This window comes from Nomascus leucogenys, chromosome X (genome assembly GCF_006542625.1).
Source record: "Nomascus leucogenys isolate Asia chromosome X, Asia_NLE_v1, whole genome shotgun sequence".
Taxonomy (NCBI): Eukaryota; Metazoa; Chordata; class Mammalia; order Primates; family Hylobatidae; genus Nomascus; species Nomascus leucogenys.
The window spans coordinates 69,492,269-69,520,059 of NC_044406.1; the positions used below are offsets into that span (position 1 = coordinate 69,492,269).

Here is a 27,791-nt window from a genome sequence, read left to right on the forward strand (position 1 = left end):
CTGGATTGTGAATATTGCAAGTGCTTCTCAGTATACTGCTGCCACACTTAGGATGACTAGAGTGGTCTACATTAAACATTTTTTCTTTTCCAACATGGAAGAGAGGGCTGGAGTTGCATCTTTTCCTTTCCCCAGGTTTGTTAGACTCTGATAAAATCCCAGCAGGTTAGTTTCTCCTGAGGAAAGAGCTTTTTAATAAAAAGAAAATTCACGTATGTATTTCAAAATGGTTCCTTTCTTCCTTTTCTTCCTGGAAGCATGAGGATAATTTTCTCTGATATTCACTGTGAGGTCTGGTATAATAAATCCAGGAAGCAAAACTCACAAAAGTGTGGGAGCTTCCTGATGACTGGGCTCATCTGGAGTTTTTATCTCAAACACTAGTCCACATTGAGCCCCAAACAATTCATCATTTACAGTTTAGGTTTTCTTACCCTGGCACTTGTTTCCACAGAGGTTCCTGCTTTGATTTCTTTTATGTATTTTTCTGTCTGTCTCCCCAGTTTGGGGAGCAGTGGATTTCCCTGTGACCTCACTTCTTATGGATCTACAAAGAGTTGTTGAGTTTTCTGATTTTTCAGTTTACTTGTTCTTAGGGCCTAATGATGACCTCCAAGCATCTTAAAACACTGGACTGTAAACCTGTCTTTAACTCTCCTTTAAAATATTAATTTGTACAATTAATACTTACAGATAAAGATGAAATTTTTTGGATACATGCACCCACTACTAATTTCTGTCCACTGCCTTCTCCCTCGTCCTTTTAGATATTTTCCCTTGTGCTCTTCACACATTTCTAGGTGTATGTAGAAAATATAGAATATATACAGGGAATTTAAAAATAAATATTATTATACTGAATATTTTTCTGCAATGTCTTCTTCATTCTACAATATATGTTGGAGATCTTTATACTAAGATCTATCTCATCAAAAATCTACATATTAGGGATCTATACTTTACTGAACCTTATTTTTAACTGCCGTTTATAATTCATAGTTCATATAATAGACTATTTAGCCAATTTACTATATAGTATCACGGTTAAGAACACTAGCTCTATCGTCAGATTATCAGGCTCTAATCTTGGGAACTTGGAATAGATTACTTAATCTTCCTGTGACTCATTTTTATAAATAAAATGCAAATAATAATACTTTCTTCATATGATTGATGTGGAGGTAAATATAGTAGAACATGTAAAGCCTTTAGAATAGTACCTGCCACATTTGAATCATGCAATAAATGTCAACTATTAGTATTTATAAGCATCTGCTTTGTTCTAGTTTTTCACTCCTACAAACAATGCTCCAATAAGCATTCAATGTATTCTTCTTTGACCATGTATATAAGTGTTTTCCAGAGATAAAACCAAGTAGAAAAATTACTGAGTCACAAATAGTGCCTATATTTCACCTTGTTTAATTTGTATCTCCTTGAGTACTAAAGAGGTTGAGCATTGTTTCATGGGTTTATTTACCAGATATATTTCCTCTTACATTTTTGTGACTTGTATTTTCTTTTTCTTTATTCATTTTTCTTACATATATGTAGAAAATTTTTAAAAAATGTGAATGTCTCATCAGTTATATACATTATAAATGTCTTCCTCCAGTCTGTCACCTGTTGTTGAGAAATATGGTTTTAAAAAACTTTGATATAGGGAAATATATCATTATTACATTTTTCCTAGTTGATTTTTACTTTTTTGCTAAAGGAATTTGTGCTATATTCTAAGGTTATATCATATTTTTCAAAATTTATTTTTCTTGCATTATTTTTACTTTTATGGACACAGGGTCTCACTCTGTCTCCCAGGCTGTAGTTCAGTGGCACAATCACGGCTCACTGCAGTCTTGATCTCCTAGGCTCAAGCTCTCCTCCTGCCTTGGCCTCCAATTAAGCTGGAATTACAGGTGTGAGTCACTGTGCCTGGCTATACTTACTTTTTTTTTTACATTTATGTTACCAATACCCCTGCAAGAATGCTTTGCTAAGGGTGTAAGCTTAGAATCTTAGAATCAAACTTTACGTTTCAGATAGAGTACTCAGAGTTTGTCTCTATAGTGGACAAAATCAACCCTAGACTAAATGATGCTCTGTTCCCAAGACCCCAAAAAAGCTTAAAAATTACAGTAGAGATAGAGAGGAAGATGGCATATAAGAGCCAGGGCTAATGTGCAGCTCTTACTTGGATGGACAGAACAGCATTTGGAGATTCACACCATGAACTTTTGCTTCAAGAACTACTACAGGAATGTAACAGGAAAACCAAAAGAATTCACAGATCCTTTGAGAGAAGTGGCATGCCACTGCAAATTTCATGAGACAGGCAAAAAACTAATTTGGGGGGCAAACAAGAACTGCTGTATATACAGACACAGAAGCTGCCACTGACAGTGTGGGCAGACAGGGAGGGGCAAGGTCTGACAACTGTGCTTGCTTTCCCAGTGGAGAAGTGTACAGCCTGGGGTAAGTTCTGAGCAGGGCACTGTGGGAGCAAGACTGGCCTCACCAGCTGTGTGGGAGCTGGGTGAAGCCTCTGGCTACAGGCTATACCCCACTTTTCTGATGAAATATATGGCACAGTAGAGGCAGCCATAATCCCCTCTGAAATATAACCCCATTGGCCCAAGAACCACACCCCACCCCCCACAGTGGCTGCAATAGCTCCACACAAGGAGAGTGTGAGCCCAGACCCACCTAAACCTGCCCCCACGTGATGATATTTCTCTACCCACCCTAGTACCCAAACACAAAAGACAGAAACTCTTGGGAGCTTTATGGCCCCGTCCATCACCTAGGAAACTAGATTACTTACCCTGGCCAACTTAGGGCAGGTGTAGAACCCACTACTACTACTGCAGCTGGTGCTCTCTTGAAAACACCACTTCCCAGCTGAAGGCCAACCAACTCAGGCCATTACAGCAACTCATGACAAAATGACCCAGCTACAAGGAAGGATAAAACAACAACTAATTTCACTGCCTGCAACATTTAGGCTAACCAGAGTTCCTGACTCTGTCCAAGTGACAACTTCACTGCTTGCATAACCAGCATTTGAGAAAGCCAGCACACTAAGCATATCTACAACCAAAGACTCTCACAGAGCCTACTTCATTCCACTGCCACCTCTACCAGAATAGATGCTGGTATCCACAGCTGGGAGACTTTAAGTGAATCACATCACAGGACTCTTTGCAGACATTCCCCAGCAGCAGCTCAGAGCCTGGTAGCCCAGCTGGGTGGCTGGAGTCAGAAGAGCAGTAACTATCATTGCAGTTCAGCTCTCAGGAAGCCCCATCACTAGGGGAAAGAGGAGAGCACCACATCAAGGGATCACCCTGTGGGACAAAAGAATCTGAACAGCAGGCCTTGAGTTCCAGATTTTCCACTGAAATAGTCTACTCAAGTAAAAAGGAACCAGAAAAGTAATTCTGGTAATATGACAAAACAGGGTTATACAACAACTACAAAAGATCACTTTAGCTCCCCAGCAATGAATCAAAACCAAGAAGAAATTTCTGAATTGTCAGATAAAGAATTCAGAAAGTTGATTATGAGTCCACTCCAGGAGATACCAGAGAAAGGTGAAAACCAACTTGAATGAATTTAAAAAACAATACAGGATATGGATGAAAAATTATCCAGAGAAACAGATATCATAACGCAAAAACAATCATAATTTTTGGAAATGAAAAACACGCTTAGAGAAACACAAAATGCACTAGAAAGTTTCAGCAATAGACTAAAACAAGTAGAAGAAAAAACTTCAGGGCTCAAAGACAAGGTTTTTGAATTAACCCAATCAGACAAAGACAAATTTTAAAAATTGAGTAAATGAACAAAAGCCACCAAGAAATTTGAAATTATGTTAAGTGGCCAAACCTAAAAATAATTGGTATTCCCAAGAATAAAGAGAAATCTAAAAGTTTGGAAAACTTATTTGAGGAAACAACTGGAAAGCTTCCCTGGCCTTCCTAGAGATCTAGACATCCAAATACAAGAAGCTTAAGAAAACACCTGGGAAATTCATCAAAAAAAGATTATCATGTAGGCACATAGTAATCAGGTTGTCTAAAGTCAAGACAAAGGAAAAATCTTAAGAGCTATGGGACAAAAGCATCAGCTAATCTATAAAGAAAAACCTATTTCTAAGCAGAAATGTTACAAAGCAAAATGGATTGGGGTCCTACCTTTAGCCTCCTGTAACAAAATCATTGTCAGCCACAAATTTTTTTTATCCAGTGAAACTAAGCTTCATAAATGAAGGAGAGTTAAAAATTCCTTTTCAGACAAACAAATACTGAGATAATTCACCACTACCAAGCCAACACTACAAGAAGTGGTAAAAGGAGTTCCAAATTTTGGAAGAAAACCTCAAAATACACCAGAATAGAACTTCCTTAAAGCATAAACATCACAAGGCCTATAAAACAATAACACAATGGAGAAAAAAGGTTTTAAGGAAACAACTAGCATGATTAATTGAACAGTACCTCACATCTCAATACTAACATTAAATGTAAATTATCTAAATGCTCCACTTAGAAGATGCAGAATGGCAGAATGGATAAAAATCCACCAACCAAGTATCTCCTGCTTTCAAGAGACTCACCTAATACATGAGGATTCATATAAAGTTAAGGTAAAGGGTGGAAAAAAATACTCCACGCAAATGGAAACCAAAGCAAGCAAGAGTAGCTAGTCTTATACCAGTCAAAACAGACTTCAAAGCAACAGCAGTTAAAAAAAAAGAAAGACAAAGAGGGTCATTATATAATTTTAAAAGGATTAGTCCAACAGGAAAATGTCACAATCCTAAATATATATTCACCTAACACTGGAGCTCACAAATTTTTAAAACCATCACTACTACACCTAAGAACTGAGCTAGATGGCAACATAAAAATAGTGAGGAACTTCAATACTCCACTGGCAGCACTAGACAGGTCTTCAAGACAGAAAGTCAACAAAGAAAAAATGGACTTAAACTATACCTTGTAACAAATGTACTTAACAGATATTTACAGACCCCAACAATGATACAATATACATTCTTTTCCTTGACACTTGGAACATTCTCCAAGATAGACCATGTGATAGGTCACAAAACAAGTCTCAATAAATTTAATAAGATTGGAAGTATATCAAGTATTCTCTCAGACCACAGTGAAATAAAAGTAGAACTTAACCGGAAAAGGAGCCCTCAAAACTATACAAATACAGGGAATTTAAATAACCTGCTCTTGAAAGATCTTTGTGACAACAATGAAATCAAGATGGAAATTAAAAAAAAGATTTGAACTGAATGATAATAGTGACACAACCTATGAAAATCTCTGGGATATAGCAAAAGATGTGCTAAGAGGAAAATTCATAGCATTAATGCCTACATTAAAAAGTCTGAAAGAGTGGCCGTGCGCAGTGGCTCACGCCTGTAATCCCAGCACTTTGGGAGGCCAAGGCGGGTGGATCACAAGGTCAGGAGATCGAGACCATCTTGGCTAACATGGTGAAACCCCGTCTCTACCAAAAATATAAAAAATTAGCCGGGCATGGTGGCGGGCACCTGTAGTCCCAGCTACTCAGGAGGCTGAGGCAGGAGAATGGAGTGAATCCAGGAGGCGGAGCTTGCAGTGAGCCAAGATAGCACCACTGCACTCCAGCCTGGGCAACAGAGTGAGAATCAGTTAAAAAAAAAAAAAAAGTCTGAAACAGCACAGATAGACAATCTAAGGTCACACCTCAAGGAACTAGAGAAACACAAACAAACCATACCCAAACCAAGCAGAAGAAAAGAAATAACATAAATCAGGGCAGAACTAAATGAAATTGAAACAAAAAATAATGCAAAAAAGAAAGGAAAAACTGGGTTTTTGAAAAGATAAGCAAAAGTGATAGACCATTAGATTAACCAAGAAAAGAGAGAAGATCCAAATAAGCTCAACTAGAAAAAAAATGGGAGATATTATAACTGATATGACAGAAGTACAAAAGATCATTCAAGGTTACTGTGAACACCTTCACGTGCACAAATTATTTAGAAAATCTAGAGGAGATGGATAAATTCCTGGAAATATACAGTCTACCTAGATTAAATCAGGAAGAAATAGAAACTCTGAATAGACCAATGACAAGTAGCAAGATTGAAACTGTAATTTTAAAATTGCCAACAACAACAAAAAAAGTCCAGGACCAGATGAATTCACAGCTGAATTCTATCAGATATTCAAAGGAAAATTGATACTAATGTTACTGAAACTATTTCAAAGGTAGAGAAAGACAGAATTCCCCATAAATCATTGTATGAAGCCAGTATCACCCCAATACTAAAAATCAGGAAAGGACATAAGAGAAAAAGAAAACTACAGAACAATATCCCTGATGAACACAGACGCAAAAATCCTCAACAAAATACTAGCTAACCGAATCCAACAGCATATCAAAAAGATAACCCAGAATGATTAAGTGGGTTTCATACCAGTGATGTAGGGATGCTTTACCACATGCAAGTCAATAAATGTGATACATCACATAAACAGCATAAAAAAACATAATATGATCATCTAAATAGTTGCAGAAAAAACAGTTGACAAAATACAGCATCCCCTTATGATTAAAACCCTAGGAAATATTGGCATAGAAAAGATATATCTCAAGATAATAAAGCCATCTATGACAAACACACAGGCAGCATTATACTGAAAAGGGAAAATTTGAAAACATTCTTCCCCAGAATGGAACAAGGCAACGATGCCCACTTCCACCACTTTTATTCAGTATAGTACTGGAAGTCTTAGTCAGAGCAAGAGAAAGAAATAAAGGACATTCAAATAGGTAAAGAGGAAGTCAAAGTGTTGCTGTCCACTAATGATATGACCATATACTTAGAAAACCCTAAAGACTCATCCAAAAAGCTCCTAGATCTGATTAATGAATTCAGTAAAGTTTTTGGATACAAAATCAAGGTACACAAATCAGTAGCACTGATACACACCAACAGCGACCAAGCTGAGAATCAAATCAAGAACCCAATCCCTTTTACAACAGCTGCAAAAATATAAAATACTTAGGAATATACTTAACCAATGAGGTGAAATATTTCTACAAGAAAAACTGCAAAACACTCCTGCAAGAAATTATCAATGCCACAAGCAAATGGAAACACATTCCATGCTCATGGATGGGTAGAATGAATATTGTGGAAATTACCATATGGCCAAAAGCAATCTACAGATTCAATGCAATTCCCATCTATGTACCATCATCATTCTTCACAGATCTTGAAATAAACAATTCTAAAATTTATATGGAGCCAAAAAAAGACCCTGCATAGACAAATCAAGACTAAGCAAAAAGAACAAATCTGGGGGTATCAAATTATCCTACCTCAAACCATACCACAAGGCTATAGTCAACAAAACAGCATGGTACTGGTATAAAAATAGGAAAGTAGGCCAATAGAACAGAATAGAGAACCTAGAAATAAAGCCAAATACTGTCAACTGATATTTCATGAAGTATACAAAAACATACAGTGGGGAAAGGACCCCTATTCAACAAAAGGTGTTGGGGATAATTGGCAAGCCACATGCAGAAGAATGAAACTGGATTCTCACCTCTCACCTTATAAAAAAATCAATTCAAGATGGAACAAAGACTTAAATCTAAGACCCGAAACTATAAAAATTCTGGAAGATAACATCAGAAAAACTTTTAGACATTGGCTTAGGCAAAGAGTTTATGACCAAGAGCCCTAAAGCAAATGCAACAAAAGCAAAAATAGATGGGACTGAATTAAACTAAAAAACTTCTGCACAGCAAAAGGAATAATCAGCAGAGTTAACAGGTAACCCACAGAATGAGAGAAAATATTTGCAAATTATGCATCCAACAAAGGACTAATATCCAGAATCTACAAGGAGCTCAAACAAAGGTACAGGGAAAAAATAAATAAATAATCCCATCAAAATTGAGTAAAGAATATGAATAGACAGTTCTGTAAAGAAGATATACAAATGGCCAACAAACATGAGAAAAATGCTCAACATCAATAATTATCAGGGAGATGCAAATTAAAACCACAGTGAGATATCATCTTACTTCTGCAAGAACGGCCATAATTAAAAAATGAAAAAAATAATGGATGCTGTTATGGATGTTGTGAAAAGGGAACACATTTACACTGCTGCTGGGAATATAAACTAGTACAACGTCTATGGGAAACAGTATGGAGATTCCTTAAAAAACGAAAAGTAGAACTACCCTTGGATTCAGCAATCCCATTAATGGGTTTATGCCCAGAGGAAAAGAAGTCATTATATGAAAAAGACACTTGCACTCGCATGTTTATAGCAGCATAATTGGCAATTGTAAAAATATGGAACCAGCCTAATGCCCATCAACCATTGAATGGATAAAGATAATTTGGTATATATACGGAATACTACCCAGCCATAAAAAGGAACAAAATAATGGCATTCGCAGCAACCTGGATGGAGTTGGAGACCATTATTCTAAGTGAAATAACTCAGGAATAGAACACCAAATATCATATGTTCTCACTTGTAAGTGGGAGCTAAGCAATGAGGACACAAAGGCATAAGAATGATATAATGGACTTTGAGGACTCAGGGGAAAGGGTGGGAGTACGGTGAAGGATAAAGGACTATACATTGGGTATCGTGTACACTACTTGGGTGAAAGGTGCACTACAATCTCAGAAATCACCACTAAAGAACTTATCCATGTAACCAAAAACGACCTGTTCCCCAAAAACTATTGAAATACAATTTTAAAAATAAAAATTAAAGTTGGAAAACAATAATAAAACAACAACAACAAAGGAATCTAACCTTACTTTCCAAATGTACAGAAAATTTTTCCAAAAATGTTCATTAATTAGCTCATCATTCCCTGACATCACGTTTCTTTTGTGTTATGCTTATATTAGTTACTAATGCCATATTATAATGAAGACACGCATACACATGCATAAATATATCTATGTGTATATATATGTGTATATACATGCATAAATATATCTATATGTGTATATATATATGTGTGTTTATATATGTGTGTATATATACGTGTGTGTGTGTGTGTATATATATATATATAATCTGGACTCTCTTCTATTCATTTCCAAGTCCCAAACATTTTGTTTTAATTACAAAACTTCAGCAATAAATCTTTATAGAACAAGACAAATCTCTCTGTTATCTTATTTCAAAATTATTTTGGCTATTTATAAATACTATTCTATGCAGATTTTAAAATTAATTTGACATGTTTCATAAAACATCCTACTCGGTTATTATATTGGTTTTAATAGTTTGGCAGTCAATTCTTCTGGATTTTCCACCCAGAAAAAGATTTCAATTAGTACTTCATTGAATAGTAGTATTAATCCCCCTCTTGTTCTTGATTTTAATGGCTATGATCCTAAAATCTCATCAGAGTTACTTTCAGACTATCATTACTCATCTCATAAAAACCCTTTTTCTTTTGGTGCTCATAGACTCTGAATTTACCCACAGTCTTTGTTATCAAAATTTACTTACCTAGTCACTCTTACTCCTCCATCATTTATTGAAAAACTTGGCACCTGCTTCATTTAGTTTTCTATCTCAGGTACTTTCATTATTCTCAGTTACATCAATATTCATGTGAGCAACACATCCAATGCACTGGCCTCTTGGTTCCTGATTTTCTCATCACCATCACCTTTACTTCCTCTCCACTTCAGTCATCTACTCTCATGATCACATTTTCAACCTTACCGTCCTGGACTTTGAGATATCCAATAAATTATCCTGAACTTTCGAATATAAAAGTCAAATTTTGTTAATAATTTCCTATTTTTTCTAGTTCAATGGAATGGAAGAGACTTAACTCCCTCTTTCTATCTAAGGACTTTTTTTTTTCTTTTTTGAAACGGAGTCTTGTCTGTCACCTAGGCTGGAGTGCAGTGGGGCGAGTCTCGGCTCTCTGCAAGCTCTGCCTCCCAGGTTCACGCCGTTCTCCTGCCTCAGCCTCCCGAGTAGCTGGGACTACAGGTGCCCGCCACCATGCCCAGCTAATTTTTTGTATTTTTTTTTAGTAGAGACGGGGTTTCACCGTGTTAGGCAGGATGGTCTTGATCTCCTGATCTCATGATCCCCGTCTCGGCCTCCCAGAGTGCTGGGATTACAGGCATGAGCCACCGCGCCTGGCCAGGATTATCTTTTTAGTTGTGCTTTTTTATTCTTTTTCCTACCACTTCCTCAAAAACCTAGCTCCACTAATGTCCTCATGTCTCTTGTATCTTAAACCTGTGCCTCTCTAATGGTCCCTTTCTGCCAATATTTAAACATATTCAAGTTTTCTTTTATACTCTTCCAAGTGGGTTGCTATGATATGAATGCTCCCCCAAAATTCATGTGTTGAAATGTAATTAGAAATGCAATAGTATTAAGAGGTGGGGCCTTTAGGGGATGATTACATAGTGCTGGCAGAGCCCTCGTGAATGGGATTAGCGAATTTATGAAAGAGCTTGAGTAGTGTCTGTGCTCCTTCCATTCCTTCTGCCATGTGAGAACACAGCATTCTTCTCCTCCAGATGATGCAGCAACAAGACTCCTTCTTGGAAGTGAAAATCTGGCCTTCACCCAACCTGCTGACACCTTGGACTTGGACTTTCCAGCCTCCCAAACTGTAATATAAACATACATTTCTGTTTTCTTCTGAATTATCCAGGCTGGTATTTTTACAGAAGCACAAATGGACATGGATTAAATAAGATATAACACTTTTGGTTTGTATATTCTATTAGTCTATTTTTGCACTGCTATAAAGAAATACCTGAGACTGGGTAATTTATAAAGGAAAGAGGTTTAATTGACTCACAGTTTTGCATGGGTAGAGAAGCCTCAGGAAACTTACAATCATGGCAGAAGGCGAAGGGAAAGCAGGCAACTTCTTCACAATGCAGCAGGACACAGAAGTGCGAGCAGGGGAAATGCCAGATGCTTATAATACCATCAGATCTCCTGAGAACTCACTTGCTATCACGGGAACAACATGGGGGAAACTGCTGCAATAATTAAGTCACTTCCCCACAATCCCTGGGGATTACAGGTCCTTCCCTTGACACGTGGGGATTACAATTTGAGATGAGATTTGGGTGGGACACAGATCCAAACCATATCATATATAGAGCCTATACTCCCCATGAGGAAAATTGGCATGTTCTTTTGATAAAAGAGTGTTTGGCTTTGACAATATGCACCATCAGAAATATTGGGAACATACATGAGAATGTATTACAAGGATAGACCATGGAGGAAGGAATATAAAAATTGATTAGGCCAAGTTAAATAATGTACATGCATTCATTTAGATTTTAAGATGAAATATGTTGGTTTGAGCACCGAAGAATTGTGATAACTATCTGCGAGATTGGTTAAATTGAAACTTGTATATAGCAGTGGTTTATAGTTAGTGAAATGCCAGAAATTCCCTGTCACACTATGTGGAAAGGATTCTGAAGACAGTGAGATGCAAATGTTGACATGGACATATTGTGTTCAACCTTTTTATCATATCCCTCTCCACAACATTGAGAAAAATGAGTACTAAACTGGTCAAGCCTAGGCACAAGGTGAAAGCAATTGATATATTAAATGAAACAAAGGGTTGAAGCACTAATCAACGTATTTTGTCTTTCAAGAGTTTACGGTAATGGCTAACTAATCAGGACATTGTTAGGTATAAATTAAGCGATCTATTAAGTTGCTGTTTGGCACATTTAGGCAGAAAACTTTGAAGTCTATTGTACAGAAACCTAACTTGAGTGACCACAGTGGGGTTTGCAGCCTTGTTCTCAGTTTCCATGCCCAAGAATGTCCACAGAATTGGAGATCCTTGCTTGAGGGAGGTTGGATGCCTTTTATGAATAACCAGAAATGGAGCCACAGTTGCATACTTTTAGTATTCCCCCAATCTTCGTCTAGAGGAATCCAAATCCATTTATCAGGATGACTGGATGAAGAGGAAATGTCCATTCTTGAAGCTATTAAACATTAGCCCTGAACTGGTACTGAATCTTGGACACCTGAAATTCCACCATAGTCTATAAATCAGAGTGTGGGGCTATCAACGTCAGAAGATAAAATAAGTCATAGCCCAAGTCTATCTCTCTGAGGCGGAATTTAGACTGCAGATTAATGTTATATTTTATTCCTAATTTCCAAAATGTGTAGTGGGAAAATACATATTCAGCAACTGGAAGAATCCCCACACTGGTTTCATAGTCCACGAGTTAGGGCTATTGCAAGAGTCACTACAACTCTCCTTACTCCCTGCCAAGACTGTAAACCAAAAGAGAAAGGAATTGTAGAGGTTATTACTATCATCAGATGCCTCCACAATCCAAAAAATGTTATTTTTTTCTGTATTGCCATTTAATTTCATTTGGCCAGGGGCAAAGGCCAGATGTGTTTTGGAAAATGACTATGGATTATTGCAATCGTAATTAGGGCATAAAGCAAATTCCAGCTTTAGTTCTGAATGTGGTGTCTTTATTAAAGCAAGTAAACACTGCTCTTGGAAGTTAATATGTAGCTATTTACATAACACATAACTTCCTCCTCTTCCATTTCTGTCAGCAAAAAAAAAAAAAAAAAAAGAAGAAGAAGAAGTAGTCTGCCTTATCTTCCTATATTAGGGAGACATAATTTTGTCTTCTCTCTTACAATTTGGCCAAAAGTAACACGAATGATGTTTGTATCCCCCACAAAACATCATACTGTTCTATTATATTTATGACATTATGCTAAGTAGAATTGATGAGCAGAAAGAAACAAGCATTATTAGTGCCTTAGTAAGATACATGCATATTTAGAGGTCCTGTCACAAGTTTGATGTTTTCTAGGAGTCCAGTGGTCTGGGCCTGTCAGTATATTCTTTCTAAGGTGAGAAACATTCATTGTCTCTTGTGCTGTCAGTTGTGAAAAAAGAGATAAAATGCTTGGTAGAACTTCTGGGATGTTGGAGGCAACACATACCACACTTAGGTTTGCTGCTCCAACTCATTTACCAGGTAACCCATAAGGCTGTAAGTCTTTGGTATGGTCTAGAGGAAGAAAACACTTATAGTAGATCTAGGCACCAGTGCAAGTTGCTCTGCCATTTGTGCCTTATAACCCATCAGACACAATAGCATTGGAAGTTTCTACAAAATACAAAAATGCTCTAGGATAATTATAGCACCAACTCTTAAGCTCATGAAGTAAGGTCATGCTCTCTTCTTATGATAACTATTTCCAAATTGAAATACTATTCCCATCTTTCTAACAGGCCCAGTAGAGACTAAATTCCTTGACCATGGGACACAAACTGACATGCAACCTAAACGACATGTCATAAAATTAGTGATAACATGTATTGGATCCTTAAAACATAACATGAGGAATGATATCCTAAAAAGATTCAAATATTATTTCAGTTGAGAGACAGCAACCTGTAAGATTGAGGTGCTATCCTTCAGGCTAAACTTTAAAGCAGCAGTCAATTTTGTCCTTTCCCCCATAAAGAGAGGTGAGAGTGTCCCCTTTATATTATTATTATTATATGATAATATTATATCTATCTAACAGTCCTCTGAAGAAACGTTTTCTTCCTGTTCCCTGAATCTTGATTTTAGTGCCTTACGCGGCTCGGATTTGTGTCCTTGACCAAATCTCACGTCTAATTGGTGGAGGGGCCTGTTGGGAAGTGATTGGATCATGGGAGCGGATTTCCCCTTGCTGTTCTCATGATAGAGAGTGAGTTCTCATGAGATCTGATGGTTTAAAAGTGTGTGGCACTTCCCCCTTCACTCTGACTCTCTCCTGCTCTGCCATAGTAAGATGTGTTATCTTCCACTTCACTTTTCACCATGAGGCCTCACAGCCATGCATCCTGTTAAGCCTGTGGAACTGTTAGTCCATTAAAACTCTTTTCTTCATAAATTACCCAGTCTCAGGTACTTCTTTATAGCAGTATGAAAACGAACCAATATAGAAAATTGGTACCAGAAGAGTGGGGCATTGCTACAAAGATACCTAAATATGTGGAGGCAACTTTGGAACTGGGTAATGGTCAGAGGTTGGAACAGTTTGGTGGGCTCAGAAGAAGACAGGAAGATGTGGGAAAGTTTGGAACTTCCTAGAGACTTGTGGAATGGTTGTTTCCAAAATGCTGATAGCAATATGGACAATGAAGTCCAGGCTGAAGCAGTCTCACAAAGAGATGAGGAACTTATTGGGAACTGGAACAAAGGTCACTTTTGCTATACTTTAGCAAAGAGACTGGCAGCATTTTGACCCTGCCCTAGAGATCTGTAGAACTTTGAATTTGAGAGAGATGATTTAGGACGTCAGGCAGAAAAAATTTCTAAGCAGCAAAGCATTCAAAATATGACCTGGCTGTTTCTAAAAGTGTACACTTAGATGCTTGAAGAAAGAGATGGTCTGAAATTGGAACTTATGTTTAAAAGGGAAGCAGAGCATAAGAATTTGGAAAATTTGCAACCTGACCATGCGATAAAAAAGAAAAACCCATTTTCTGGGGAGACATTCAAGCTGGCTGCAGAAATTTGCGTAAGTAAAGAGGAGCTGAATGTTAATAGCCAAGACAATGAGGAAAATGTCTCCAGGGCATGTCAGAGACCTTGACGGCAGCCCCTCCCATCACAGTCCCAGAGACCTAGGAGGGAAAATGGCTTCATGGACTGGGCCCAGGGCCCCCTTGCTCTGTGCAGCCTCAGACATGGTGCTTTGCATTCCAGCTGCTCCAGCTCCAGCTGTGGTTAAAAGTGGCCAAGGTACAGCTCAGGTCTTTACTTCAGAGAGTGCGAGCTACAAGCCTTAGTGACTTCCATGTAGTGTTGAGCCTGCAGGTGTGCAGAAGACAAGAGTTGTGCATTGGAAATCTTTGCCTAGATTTCAGAGGATGTATGGAAATGCCTGGATGTCAAGGCAGAAGTCTGCTGCAGGGGCGGAGCTCTCATGGAGAACCTCTACTAGGGCACTGCAGAGGAGAAATATGGGGTTGGATGCCCCACACAGAGTACCCACTGGGGCACTGCCTAGTGGGACTGTGAGAAGAGGGCCACTGTCCTACAGAATCCAGAATGGTAGATTCACCAACAGCTTGCAACATGAGCCTGGAAAAGTCACAGGCACTCAATGCCAGCCCATGAAAGCAGCCATGGGGGCTGCACCCTGAAGAGCCACAGGGGTGGAGATGCTCATGTCCTAGGGAGCCTAACTCTTGCTTCAGCATGTCCTATATGTGAGACATGGAGTCAAAGGAGATTATTTTGGAGTTTTAAGACTTAATCACTGCCCTGCTGGGTTTCAGAATTGCATGGGATCTGTAGCTCCTCTGTTTTGGCCAAATTCTCCCTTTTAGAATGGGAGCATTTACACAATGAATGTATCCTCATTGTATCTTGGAAGTAACTAACTTGCTTTTAATTTTACAGGCTCATAGGTGGAAAGGACTTGCCTTGTCTCAGATAAGACTTTGGACTTAGACTTTTGAGTTAATGCTGGAATTAGTTAAGACTTTGGGGGATTGTTGGGAAAGCATGATTGATTTTGAAATGTGAGAAGGATATGAGATTTGCGAGGGGCCAGGAGTGGAATGCTATGGTTTGGATTTGTTTCCCTGATCAAATCTCATGTCTAATTGGAGAAGGGGCCTGGTGGGAGGTGATTGGATTAAGGGGGCAGATAATCCCCTTGTTGTTTTCATGATGGTGAATGTGTTCTCATGAGATCTGATGGTTTAAAGGTGTGTGGCACTTCCTCTCTCTCTCTCTCTCTCTTCCCCACTCTCCTGCTCTGCCATGGTAAATTACCCAGTATCAGGTATTTCTTTATAGCAGTGCAGTAACAGATTAATACAGTGGGTATGCAAGTCCTACTGCTCAGGGGTGGAGTACCTCCACCAGAAAATGGAGTCATGGTTCCATTAAATTGGATCCTGAGACTGATTCTTAGCCATGTGGGGCTCTCCACAAACCAACAGGCAGAGAAATAATTGCTGTACTTGCTGAGGTGATTGATCATGATTATCAAGGGAAAATTGTGCTGCTACTAAACAGTGGAACCAAGGTAAACTATTACTGGAACTCAAAAGATTCACTCAGGTGCCTTGTCTCCTTTCTGGCCGAATGGCCATTTTCAATGAAAAACTGCTACAAATACAAGATTGCCAACAACTCAAACCCTGCAGTGAGAAATATCTGAATTATTCCACTAGGTGAAATAAAACCCATCCAGCCAAGATGCTGCAGATGGTATACGAAGATAAGGAATGGGTTGTGTAAGAAGAAGATTATGATGACCAACTTATGACCCCTTAACAGCTAGAAATCAAGAACTGAAGCAGCCATGCTTTACTTGACTTCTTTTTTCCTCTTCCCACTCAAATTGCCTTATATAAAGAGTAATGGTGGTGGCTAACCTTTTAGTTTTAGGTAGAAATGTAGAATTGACAATATCTTGAAATTGGATGGTAGCTAATGAGAATTTATGTGTTCTCTATGCTGGGGACATGAATATTTTATCTGGATAAACAAAAAGAGTGGATGCTGTGGAGAAAAGTGAAGTGGGCTATGCTGGATACTCTCAGTCAGGTTCTCCAGAGCCACTCTTCACTCATCTGTTCTGCTTGTATCAAGGGGGCTGTCCTTTGTGGATTGCATCAAGGCACTCGCTTTCTTCTGGCTTCTAGTTGAGTTTGGTCAATGGGAGACACCAACAGGAGATTAAGGGAGAAAGTGGTTGTGTCCCTCTACCAAAGCCTGCAGCTCCTGTCAGGGAAAGTCTTCACCTATAACTAGTCTTCCCCCTTGCCTCTTCAAGGATAGAGGTCATGAGGGCTCACCAGTGTTGTTAAACCTAGTGTGCTTCATTGAGACTTATTATTTATTAACTCATTTTACACTTTATACTTTGTCATTTTATTAACCTCTTTTCATTGGTCTGTTTGAGGGTGACATCTGTTTACTGCTGAAATTCTGAATGGCACATCAAACATCAATTTCCCACTATTTAACCCAAGTAAATTTTGAGATCTGCAGGAGCAAGTCATATTATTTTTCATGCAAGGATGTAAGCCAGAAACCTGGGACTCATCAATGACAAAACTCCTTGATATACTTCTTCTTAAATATGCAATTTATAATTATTTTCCATCACTTTTATGCCAAAAATAGATCTTTATTTCTTCTACTTCTTTATTTTTTCATTGACACTTTCCTTGTCTAATCCATTATCATTTTTTGCTTGGACTACTGGAATGGCCTAATTGGTCTTACTATTTTCCCTTTTGTCTCCCTGTAATATATTTTTTCTCATTGGAGTCAAAGTAATCTTTTAAAAATACCAATCTGCTCCCATCCATGACCCTACTTAAAACCCTTCAAATGTCTCTTATTACTTTAAGTACAAAGACAAAAGGTTTTTGTTTGTGTGTTTTTACATAGCCTACAGTGTCCTACATGATCTGGACTCTCCCTAAATTCTCTTTACTCAATGTGCTCAAGCCCCTTTTTATTTCACTTTCTCCAGCAACCACATTCCTTCCTGCCTCAGGGACTTAGCTTCCAATGACTTCTGCCTGAAATTTACCTGATTTATACTACTCATACTTCAGCTTTCTGCTCAAATTTCACAGTAAGTTGAGACTTAATTATTAGTCCAGGATTCTCACCCCTGCCATTATAAACTCTCATAGGTATTCTATAATTCTTCTTTATAATAAAGTAGCTGAATTATTTGAAAAAGCCTTTTACTTCCCAGGAGACTATGTGCTTAATAGCGGCAGGGTCTACGTCTGTTTTGCTCACAACTCTATCCATTCCCATTCCTAACAAACAATAAATGAGTGAATGAATAATCACGTGAGGGTGAGTGAATGGATAGAATGGAAAGGTGGCACAAGTTATGATACCTAAAACTATGCTTCACGCAATTCTTAGATATATGACTGCTCACTTTTCTGAGTGACAGATTTGGGGCTCTGAGTTTCTGGAAAAACAATCAGAGAGCTAGTCTCTATCACATATCCATTACTCATGGATGTCAGAATCAGGTTATCATTCAGTTATACTTTTAGCATTTTTAAAGATTTTTCTCTTTTAAGAAATATTCATTAGTAGTAAAAATTTAGGAGATGTGGCATTTGGAGGGCTGTTACCTTTATGCTATTTTATACTATGGCCATTAGGACTTTTTTGTTTGTTTGTTTGTTTTCATTTTGCCAGATTTGGGGGCAAAATTTGATACACAATGTATCTCACTGCATGGAGCTTCTGTTAGGATACTGTTCTTTTACACACTAGAATCTCTTCCTTGGCATCATCATTTTCTATCTTGTGTGAAAGTTACCTTTAAAACGATTGTGATTTTGGCTGTGGTTTAATAGTTGTTCATGTAAGACATCCTGTCTCCAATTACTCTTTTTTCATTTTTTTCTTTAGTGATTCTAACTTATTTATGCTTCCAGATGAACCTTCAAATAATTTTGCCAAGTTCCAAAATCAATTATTTTGGGATTTTAATTGAAATTGCTTAAAACGAGAAATTTAATTGTGGAAGAATTTGTCTATTTGTAATGTTCTTCCTCTCTTCTCTATTTACTTAATTTTTATTTTAAATCTCTTAATTAAGTTTCATGGCTTTCTTTATATTAATTCCATAAATTTCTTGTTGGTGCTACTTGATGTCCCTGTTGCTGTTGTGAGAATATTTTTTACCTGGTGGTATTTCCCTTTAATTGGTTGTTTGTGGTATAAAGGAAAGTAATTGGCTTTTGTTTCTATCATATTGAATCTTATTAATTTTTAAAGTTTTGATTATTCCACTAGTATCTTATATGGTAAAAATCTATCTAGTAATAAACATAATTTTAACCCTCCTTTAAAAGTTATATTTTTATTTGTTTTACATATTATTGCATTGGCCAGAATGTCTGGAACAACACTGAATAGCTTCAATAGCCAACATCCTTTCCTGTGTTGTACATTAGTTGTGATGTTATTTAAGATAAATTTGGAAATAGTGTATTTCCTTTTTCCTAAATTTCTATGCATATTTTAAGACAAGCAATGGGTGTTAAATTTTAGCAGATTATTTCTACATATTCTTCTTTATAAAAACAGCCAGTTCTTCAATGTATCAATTACTGTTATTATCTTCTAAATACTGCATTTTGTTTTCTGTATGCTTTATTGTTTGTGCCATCACTTTATTTCTAAATTCTTAAAGTTAAATGTTTAATTTATTTCATTAAAAAATAATGGTAGTATTTAAGGGTATGGATTCGACTAAGCAGTTTTGGCTACTGAAATTGACCAATAGTTGGTGTCCCAGCAGGTAATAAGGGATATCACGAGCGATTTTTCACCTAATACAAGGGAAAGAGTTTATAGTACTCACGTCCCCTTGGTATGAAGTTTAGACTCTCAGATAGATGAGTAATGATCACAGCATTTGAAGTTCTTAAAAGCTATCAACATCTTATCCAAGGTTAGTCCTTAGTGATCCATTATAGCTGTGTATAGTTGTTTAATTTGATGAAAAAGAAAACACTTTAAAAGATTTTAAAGTGCTATGGGCCTGAAGCCCCTAAATAAATAGTTGAATTTACATGATAAGCCAATTATGGGATGTTTATAAAAGAGTAATTAATATACTGTCAAAAGGGTGTGAAATATGTAACTATAACATCTAAATATGTGTAAGTGGGAACGGGGGCAAAGTTGGGCTCATAATTTTAGATCTGTTACAGGTACACCAAAAGCTAAATAAGTAATATTAATTACTCACATTGACTATATCTCAAGTGATGAAATAAAAGAAACAGTGGTTGTATAGAGTAAAATTTATTATAGGGTTGTAGAATTCATACAACCTAAACTCCTTACAGCATTCAGCACCTACACAATTTTGTGCATTCCACAATACAGATAGTAGTGAGAAAGAATCACTGCATTAGTTAAAAATGACTGTCTCATGAAAATTGTTCACATATAAGTCAGGTTAATTACAGAGCACCTAACAGAACTGCAAAGATGTAATTTCTAAATTCAAGAAAGTTGTACAAAATGAAAAACAAAAGAAACCAACAATGTTGAGATCTGATATATTTTAAACAAAAAGTTCAAAAACAATTTAAAATATTTCAAATTTTAAAATTGCTCCACCATAAGATGAATAAAGAGCTTACTTAAAGGAAAAGAAAAAACAAACAAACAAACAAAAAAACAACGGATGGAATTTATTGTCAGGATGTTAGGTGACATATTCATGCTGCTTTCAGAAATCTAAACCCTATAAATTCAAAGAAACAATGAAAATCATGTAATTTCAGTTTCAAAAAACAAGCAATGCCAATTAAACTAAAATTTGACAAGAGCTTGCAGTGGTTAGTATTTTTTTTTCCTTTTTTTAAAGCATAAGCAATAGAGTAAATGCATGAGTAAATATCTTGAGTATCCCATAAACCTTAATGTTAAAGTCATATTGTAAATCTCTGACTTCTTATTACCAAGGACACTCTATCTGTTGCCTCTTACTCTTGACAGATCTTGGTCTCAACAATAAATTCGTTGGGGAAGTGTCTAATCTTCCAGCATTTATCAATGGCACGTTTGTTGAAACCTGTAAGGAAATGTGCAACAAAAGTGGCTTTTGAAATTTTTGTGGAAATGAAAATATATCTAGCCTTGTTCCCCACTTTTTCCTGTATTCTACCTCCACTTTCCTCCACTGTGTAACACAGGGTGAAGGAAGGAATACATTAGTTACTTACCCAGCAAGAGGTCTCTGCGACGAAGGCGGAAGGACTTTCTGTTATTGCAAAGTTGGTAAATAAAGATGCCAAGGTTACTAACATCACGAATTTCCTCCACAGCAACTAGGTCTTCACGAACCACGTAAGTTTGAGGCAGATATCTGCCACTCTAAAAATCAAAAACAAAGATTGAAATGAGAAATTCTTTTTCCTTTTTAACTTTGAAGTTCAGGAGTAAAAGTGCAGGTTTGCTACTTAAGTAAAGTTGTGTCATGGGGTTTGTTGTAGAGATTATTTAATCACCCAGGTATCAAGCCTAGTACCTACTGGTTATTTTTCCTGATCCTGTGCCTTCTCCCATCTTCCACCCTCTGAAAGGCCCCAGTGTGTGTTGTTCCCCTCTATGTGACCATGTGTTCTTTTCATTTGGCTCTCACTTATAAGTGAGAATATACGGTATTTGGTTTTCTGTTCCTGTGTTAGTTTGTAAGGATAATGGCCTCGAACTTTATCCATGTCTCTGCAAAGGACATGATCTTGCTTTTTTTGTGTGTGTGATTGGTTTTTTTTTTTTTTTGGCTGCATACTATACCATGGTGTATATGTATCACATTTTCTTTACCCAGTCTATCACTGATGGACATTTAGGCTGATACCATGTCTTTGCTATTATAAATATTGCTGCAATGAACATACTTGTGCACGTGTCTTTATAATAAAATGATTTATATTTCTTTGGGCATACACTCAGTAATGCAATTGCTGGGTCTAATAGTATTTCTGTCTTTAGGTCTGAGAAATCACCACAGCATCTTCCATAATGGCTGAACTAATTTACACCGACACCAATGGTGTATAAGCATTCCTTTTTCTCGATAACCTCGCCAGCATCTGTTATTTTTTGACTTTTTAATAATAGCCACTCTGACTGGTGTGAGATGGTATCTCATTGTGGTTTTGATTTGCATTTATCTAATGCTCAGTGATGCTCAGCTTTTGTTCATGTTTGTTGCCCGTATGTATGTCTTCTTTTGAAAAGTGTCTATTCATGTCATTTGCCCAAATTCTTAAGGACACTATTTAAATCCTTTCCTATACCAGATAATGACTGTAAAAAATAATCTTTATTTTTTAGAGCAGTTTTAGGTTCACAACATTTTTTATTTCAAAATTATTTCAATAAAATAAAATGTTTTGGCCAAACTCATTTTTTTTTTTAAAAAAAAAAGGAAGTAAAATTACTTGGAAATGCTTATGTAAAAATTTCACTTCCAAAATACATACCGCCAGTTTGCCAAAGAGCTCTACCAGATTTTTTGGAGGCATAACAATAGAAGTATTGAGGGGCATCAGATAGCAGTTCCCCAGCAACAAGTCCAGGTAAGCAGTCATTCCCTGTTAGGTAGCGGAAAAAAGTCAGGTAAGACACAGAAGGCATTAACATTGCAAATTTTCCAACTACCATTAGATCAAGCAGCTACATCCTTTCAAAATCAACTAATGTGTATTCAATAACAGAAGAACGAAAAGGCTTTGCCTCAAAAACATGTGCATTCATGAATGAATTTAATACCTGCCAATGAAGTAAAAAATAGAGAGAGAAAAAAAAATCCTGGAATATTTATAAGAATGAGAAGCCCACCTTTTCAAAGTCATGAATAATTGCTGCAGGGTCACTATCAGAGAAACTGGGGACAGGGACATCAATGATTGCAATGTTGTCATCCTCACGAATGTCAGCCTCCTCAGTCACAGGCAGGAAGTTAGGCTCTCCTCCACGAAGAGAATTTGCAGGATCCTCAGAATCAAAAAAGCACATCTCTCCACGGTAAATGGTGCTCTACAAGACAAAAAGGGAAAATTACAACCTTCTAATACTCACTATCATGATATTTGAATGGCTTTTCACACTCATATCAATTCATTGTACTATGTGTTAAGCCGAGGCTTGTTGACTGCAGTTATCACAATGAAGACAAATCAATTTTATGAACTGAAAGGCAACTTGAAAACTTTCCCTAAATCTTCTTTTCTCTAGTCACCACTACAGAATTTTTTAAGTTGCTACTAAATGTCTAGCAAGTAGTAATCCAAAGTATAATAATTATAATTATTATTACCTTGGGCATGAAGTACTTGTAAATGCAGGCTCCACCAACAATAAGTCCTGCCAAGATGAATGAAAGGCCTAAGAGAGTAAGCATACATCTCCCAGAGGAGCCCTCTTTTTCCTGGGTGGCAACTCGGAGCTCCTATTTATTAAAAAGCAAAACCAAAAACAAAACCAGATTGTACTTTTAGACACATAGTTGATTTTGTGTACAATTTACCTCCCTTGAAACCCAAGATATTTTTAAAAATGTCAACTCATTTTAATTGTAGTCTGAATTTATTTCAAGACAAATTCTGAATCTAATAGATGTTAAAAAATGTCTCTGATTATATTAACCTTGCATTTGGCATTTCTAAACCCAAATATAGATACGAAATTATTTCAAAATACATGCATCAATAATCAAATTAAAATTACCATTTATTTATGCAATGTCATATTCTTTTTTATTGTGCTAAGAACACTTAACACGACATTGACTCTTAACACATTTTTAAATGTATAATATAGTATTAACAATAGGCACGATGCGGTAGAGCCGATCTCTAGAAATTATACTCAATAAACGGAAGTAATTACTTTTTGAACTAGTACACTGATATAATCACTAACTTTCTGGGATATGGTTCTGTTTCTTCATTATTTTTTCCAAATCAGTTTGTCAACTTAAAAGAGAATTAGTATCCTTTGATTAATTTATTAACTGATTTTTCAAAAAGCTGATTTTTTAAATTAGGTTTTAAAGGTAGGAGTTCTATAAGGTATATGCCATTTTCCCCATATTTTAGAAATTAAAATATTGAAGGGAGAGATATAAATTTAATGTTCCTAATTTAATCCAGAAATAAAAGTTTCTTAATATCGATCAACATTCTATAACTGTGTATTGCATGAATGAAATATTTTCCACGTCCTGGGTGAAACACTTGATTTTGAAGTGTAGCATTTGCGATAGCTAGACACAAATGTTGTCTGTGTAAAAGTGACTGTAATATTTTGTTAAATCAATAATTTGCTTTGGGATTGAAACAAGAAAGATCCAAAGCAAACAAGTAACTGATAGTGCCCTTCCCAGGGCAGTGGACTCCAATCTTTCTAATCCCATTTTTGTATGTCGCAATACATCCTCATTGTTACTCAAGGACTGAATAAATGAAGTAAGCAAATCTAAGCCCTGATCATTAAAGGGTAAATCATTCAAATGTGTATATAAATCAAATTGTTTTAGTCTTTTAGGTCATCAGCTCTTTTTCAGGACAACTACTGTAATGTTTATCAGAGCTAACTAACCTTAAATTCATTTGGTGAAAATAAATGCATAGATTTCAAGTTAATGCAGAAGATGAAAGGACAGACAATCATTTGATAAACGTTTATTTTTCCAAAAATATTTTTCTTTGAAGGTCATAGAAATTTGAGATTCCCATGTTCTTAACTAAATTTATTTAAGTCCAAACCCTCCATTAATTAGTACTCTATAAACCTTGAAGGCTTTTCTGTGTCCCAGTAATTTTCAGGAACTTTTAATTATTTTTATTAAAAAAAAAAACTAAGATTAGCACTACAAAGATAGAACTATAAATTTTGATGTGGAATTACTGTACAATAATCTAGAACTGGAGACTTAAAATTGTATTTTAGATGATTAAAATGAGTTTCATAAAGATAAAACAACTTGCTCATAAGTCACATAATAGCTTAATTCGAAATTCTGAGAGAAATAAATTTATTTTTTCTTGCTACTGAGACATGAGAAGAACAGTTTGCACTGTAATTTCATTTATTCTTTCAATAATTCGGAAAGTTTATTAAGCAAGGCCTAAGTATTAGAATTTCAATTTCATAAGATATTACATCCTAGAAATCAGGATTTTTTGTTTTCATTTACATTTATTGGACTTTAGGTTGGTGTGAGCCATCAATTACCATAGCTAATTTCTCTTGGAACTCTTTTGAAGTGATTGTACACTATGTCTGACATCATATTTGTCATGCTTAACCTCTAATGAGCTAGCTGATCAATGTATTACAATACAATATGTCAAGTATTATTATCGGTGTCCTATAGTGGCCAGGTAAGGATCCTGTTAAGTTTTCTCCAAAACCTAACAGCAAAGTATAATCAAAGTGCAAATGCTCAGTTTTGCTTATTCCTCATCTCACCACAGTCTTGGCAGAAGTATTGCTTGCATATTAACTGAATTCTATCTACAAGTCATGAAATGCTTGGCGGTGGGGAAAAAAAAAAGGATTACTGTGTGGCTATATTTAACTACTGGCCTCTAATTAGACCTCCCAAAAAATCTGACCATGTTTAACCTACAAACTAAGCAGGAGAACAATTACATATTTGACCTCTGTCATTTAATCAAAACCTCAACAATGCAAGAGGGTGTTACTTTTGAGCTCTAAAATGTATAATACACAAAAGCTAGTTTTATTGCAGGATTTAATATTGAAAGTTTCCATAATAAAAAGCTGGATAAGCACATTAACATTTCAAATTGTGTGTACAATCAACTTTTACTACATGGATTCTCATTTAACTCAAAGGACTTTTTATATCTCCACTTTGAACACAAAAGTTAAAACTATATAGAGAACAAGACAAATTAGGACAGATCTGCAAGCGCCAACACTTTCCGGATTTCATAGAACACGAAGAAAATACTATTGCCCTTTAAAATTGAGATTATACTGAGGAGTAGTATACGAACCCTGAAAACATAGTAGGTGTTTAAAAGAAGTAGAAATAGGACTAAATAAAAAAATGGATAACATTTTGGGGAAGAGCTTCCGCAGTTCCTGTCAAAGCTAGTAGTTTAAATTACAACACTGGACCTGCTTCAGATCTCTAAATAGAGGGAAGGGGATGTTGCTCAACAAGAAAAAAAAATTAAAAATAATTGAAGAGTATCCCCAGATTTATTTTTAAAAGAGAAGAGTGTTTTCTTTAGGAAATACCACTCTAAAAATATACAACGCTCTTGCAGTAAAAGGGCACAGTGAACACCCAGAACTGGCACTAAGATCCACCTCAATTTTGACAGCTTCTTTATCTAATGTTTAAAGCCACCAGAGAGATGACCAGGGAGAAACTGAAAATACTCCCGTGCTCAAGCAGACCACTTGCCCCAACCCATACTGCTTGGAGTTAAAAGTGCCCTTTGCTCCTCACCCCACCTCCACGAACACTCAGAGATCGTAGAAAGATTTAGTCTTAGAACTTCATCCACACCAAAAGGAAAGAAAGAAATGTTAAATCTCCTGGTCTTGCTCACCTCCTTGTGTCCCCTCTGTCCCTGGGGAGACTATGCGCGTCCCTGGAGGTGGGGACTGGGCGACATGCCCCTCCTTGATCCCCGGGTCCCTACACGTTACCCAAGAGACAATGACAACGAGTCCCAGGGCATCTCCTCAAACTCTCTCTAACCTCCCTCCAGGATAGCTGGTGTGGGCTGGAACAGACAGAACGGGAATGGCACGACACGCGGGAATGCAGAGTGACAGAGGGTGCGGTAAGCAGAAGGTACTGCGAGGAGACAGAACCGAAGCGACCGGGTAAACCCCGGAGACAGCGTAAGAGGAGCAAGAGGGGTCCTCCCAGGGAAGCTTCATTTTCTCCTCTGCTACCAGCCCTCTTTCTTTCGCCCACCCCGCCCCCACCCCGCCCTGGGACAGCTACCTTGCCGGTCAGTATCTGAGTTCTGACCGTGCGGCTCAGGAGGGCCTCCACGTCTTGCCGCGCCTCCTCCTTTTGCACGGCGGTGGGGGTATTGAAGGCGATTTTCACCATAGTGAATCTTCGGGCTGCGCGGTAAGGCGCTGCTGGAATCAGCGTCCTGGGCTGCAGACTGCAAGAGGAGATCGTGCTAGCCCAAACAGCACTTACTTTATCTTCAGTCTAACACTACTGCAAGCCGAGGTCTGGGATACTTATGACGCAGTCCCAAACTGGGGGGAGACCGTGGGCGGGCCCAGGGAGGTGCCTAAAGGGAGGAGCGAGAGGGGGCCCAAAAGGGGCCCAAGTGCCTGAGTTGGGGGTTTGCGAGGTGGGGCGGATTTGCCACTGGGGGAAGAGGAGGGAAAGTGGAGACTTTGGCCGGCTCAGGCTAAACGTGCCTCACCTGCACCTCAGGCACACTCCCACCCACTCTCTGCAACTTCAGATAAGAGCAAGACAGGAAGGAAGCCTGCTGTGTCGTGTCTTTCTGCCTCTGTCCAGGCGACAATAGCCCCTGACTCTGACTGTTTTCTCAAACTTGGACCTGACTCCCCGCAGGGCCTGGGACTGTAGCTTGGCAGTAACTCAAACTTCCTTAGTTCTGGACCCACCCAGGCCCCCAAAGCGCCGTTCTACAAAGGTTCTGTTCCTTGATAATAATATCTTTCTTTTAAAGAACACCTAGAAGCCTGTTTATAGTTACTCAGTTCATTCTTTCAACAAATTGTTATTTTTTTTTTATTTGCTTGCTTGTGTTTTGCAATTTTAATATCTCAACCTAAGGCGATGCTAGATCAGAAAGATAGGGCTCCTGCCTCCCCAACACCCCATTTTGTAGATAAGACATGACGAGACAGAGAAGGGTGGAAAGCTTATAATAAATTCCTGAAATAATCTAGATTTTTCACTCTTCCAGGTCAGGGAAACCAGTGTGAAGTCTCAACCCAGAGACTGTTTCTGTTCAGCCACCAGCTGTGAAACCTGCAGGGAAAAAAATAAACGCGTGTGTGTGTATGTGTGTGTGTGTATAAGTACTTATGTGTTCAGGAAGGTGGAGGTGGAGGTGGAGGATACAAAATTTAGCCAGATGCTAATACCGATCTAATGGAGGAAAAAACA

At 37.4% G+C, this 27,791-nt stretch overlaps 1 protein-coding gene across 1 annotated transcript; it reads right to left on the reverse strand.

Annotated features, from left to right (window-relative positions):
* Positions 1-19,908: 19,908 nt before the first annotated feature.
* On the reverse strand, positions 19,909-27,125 carry ITM2A (integral membrane protein 2A). The gene is made up of 6 exons (XM_003282118.3): positions 26,634-27,125; positions 22,956-23,087; positions 22,478-22,675; positions 22,120-22,230; positions 20,854-21,004; positions 19,909-20,702 (listed from the first exon to the last, which is right to left on the reverse strand). The coding sequence occupies exons 1-6, from the start codon at positions 26,742-26,744 to the stop codon at positions 20,614-20,616; spliced, it is 792 nt and encodes a 263-aa protein (XP_003282166.1). The 5' UTR covers positions 26,745-27,125; the 3' UTR covers positions 19,909-20,613.
* Positions 27,126-27,791: the final 666 nt, after the last annotated feature.

Excerpts from the sequence above, each read along its gene's own strand:
- ITM2A (XM_003282118.3), bottom strand. The coding sequence starts at position 26,744 with ATGGTGAAAATCGCCTTCAATACCCCCACCGCCGTGCAAAAGGAGGAG. Across the intron at positions 22,676-22,955 it reads ACAAGTACTTCATGCCCAAG|AGCACCATTTACCGTGGAGA; the intron begins GTAATAATAATT and ends TTTGTCTTGTAG. Across the intron at positions 22,231-22,477 it reads TTATTCATGACTTTGAAAAG|GGAATGACTGCTTACCTGGA; the intron begins GTGGGCTTCTCA and ends GCTACCTAACAG.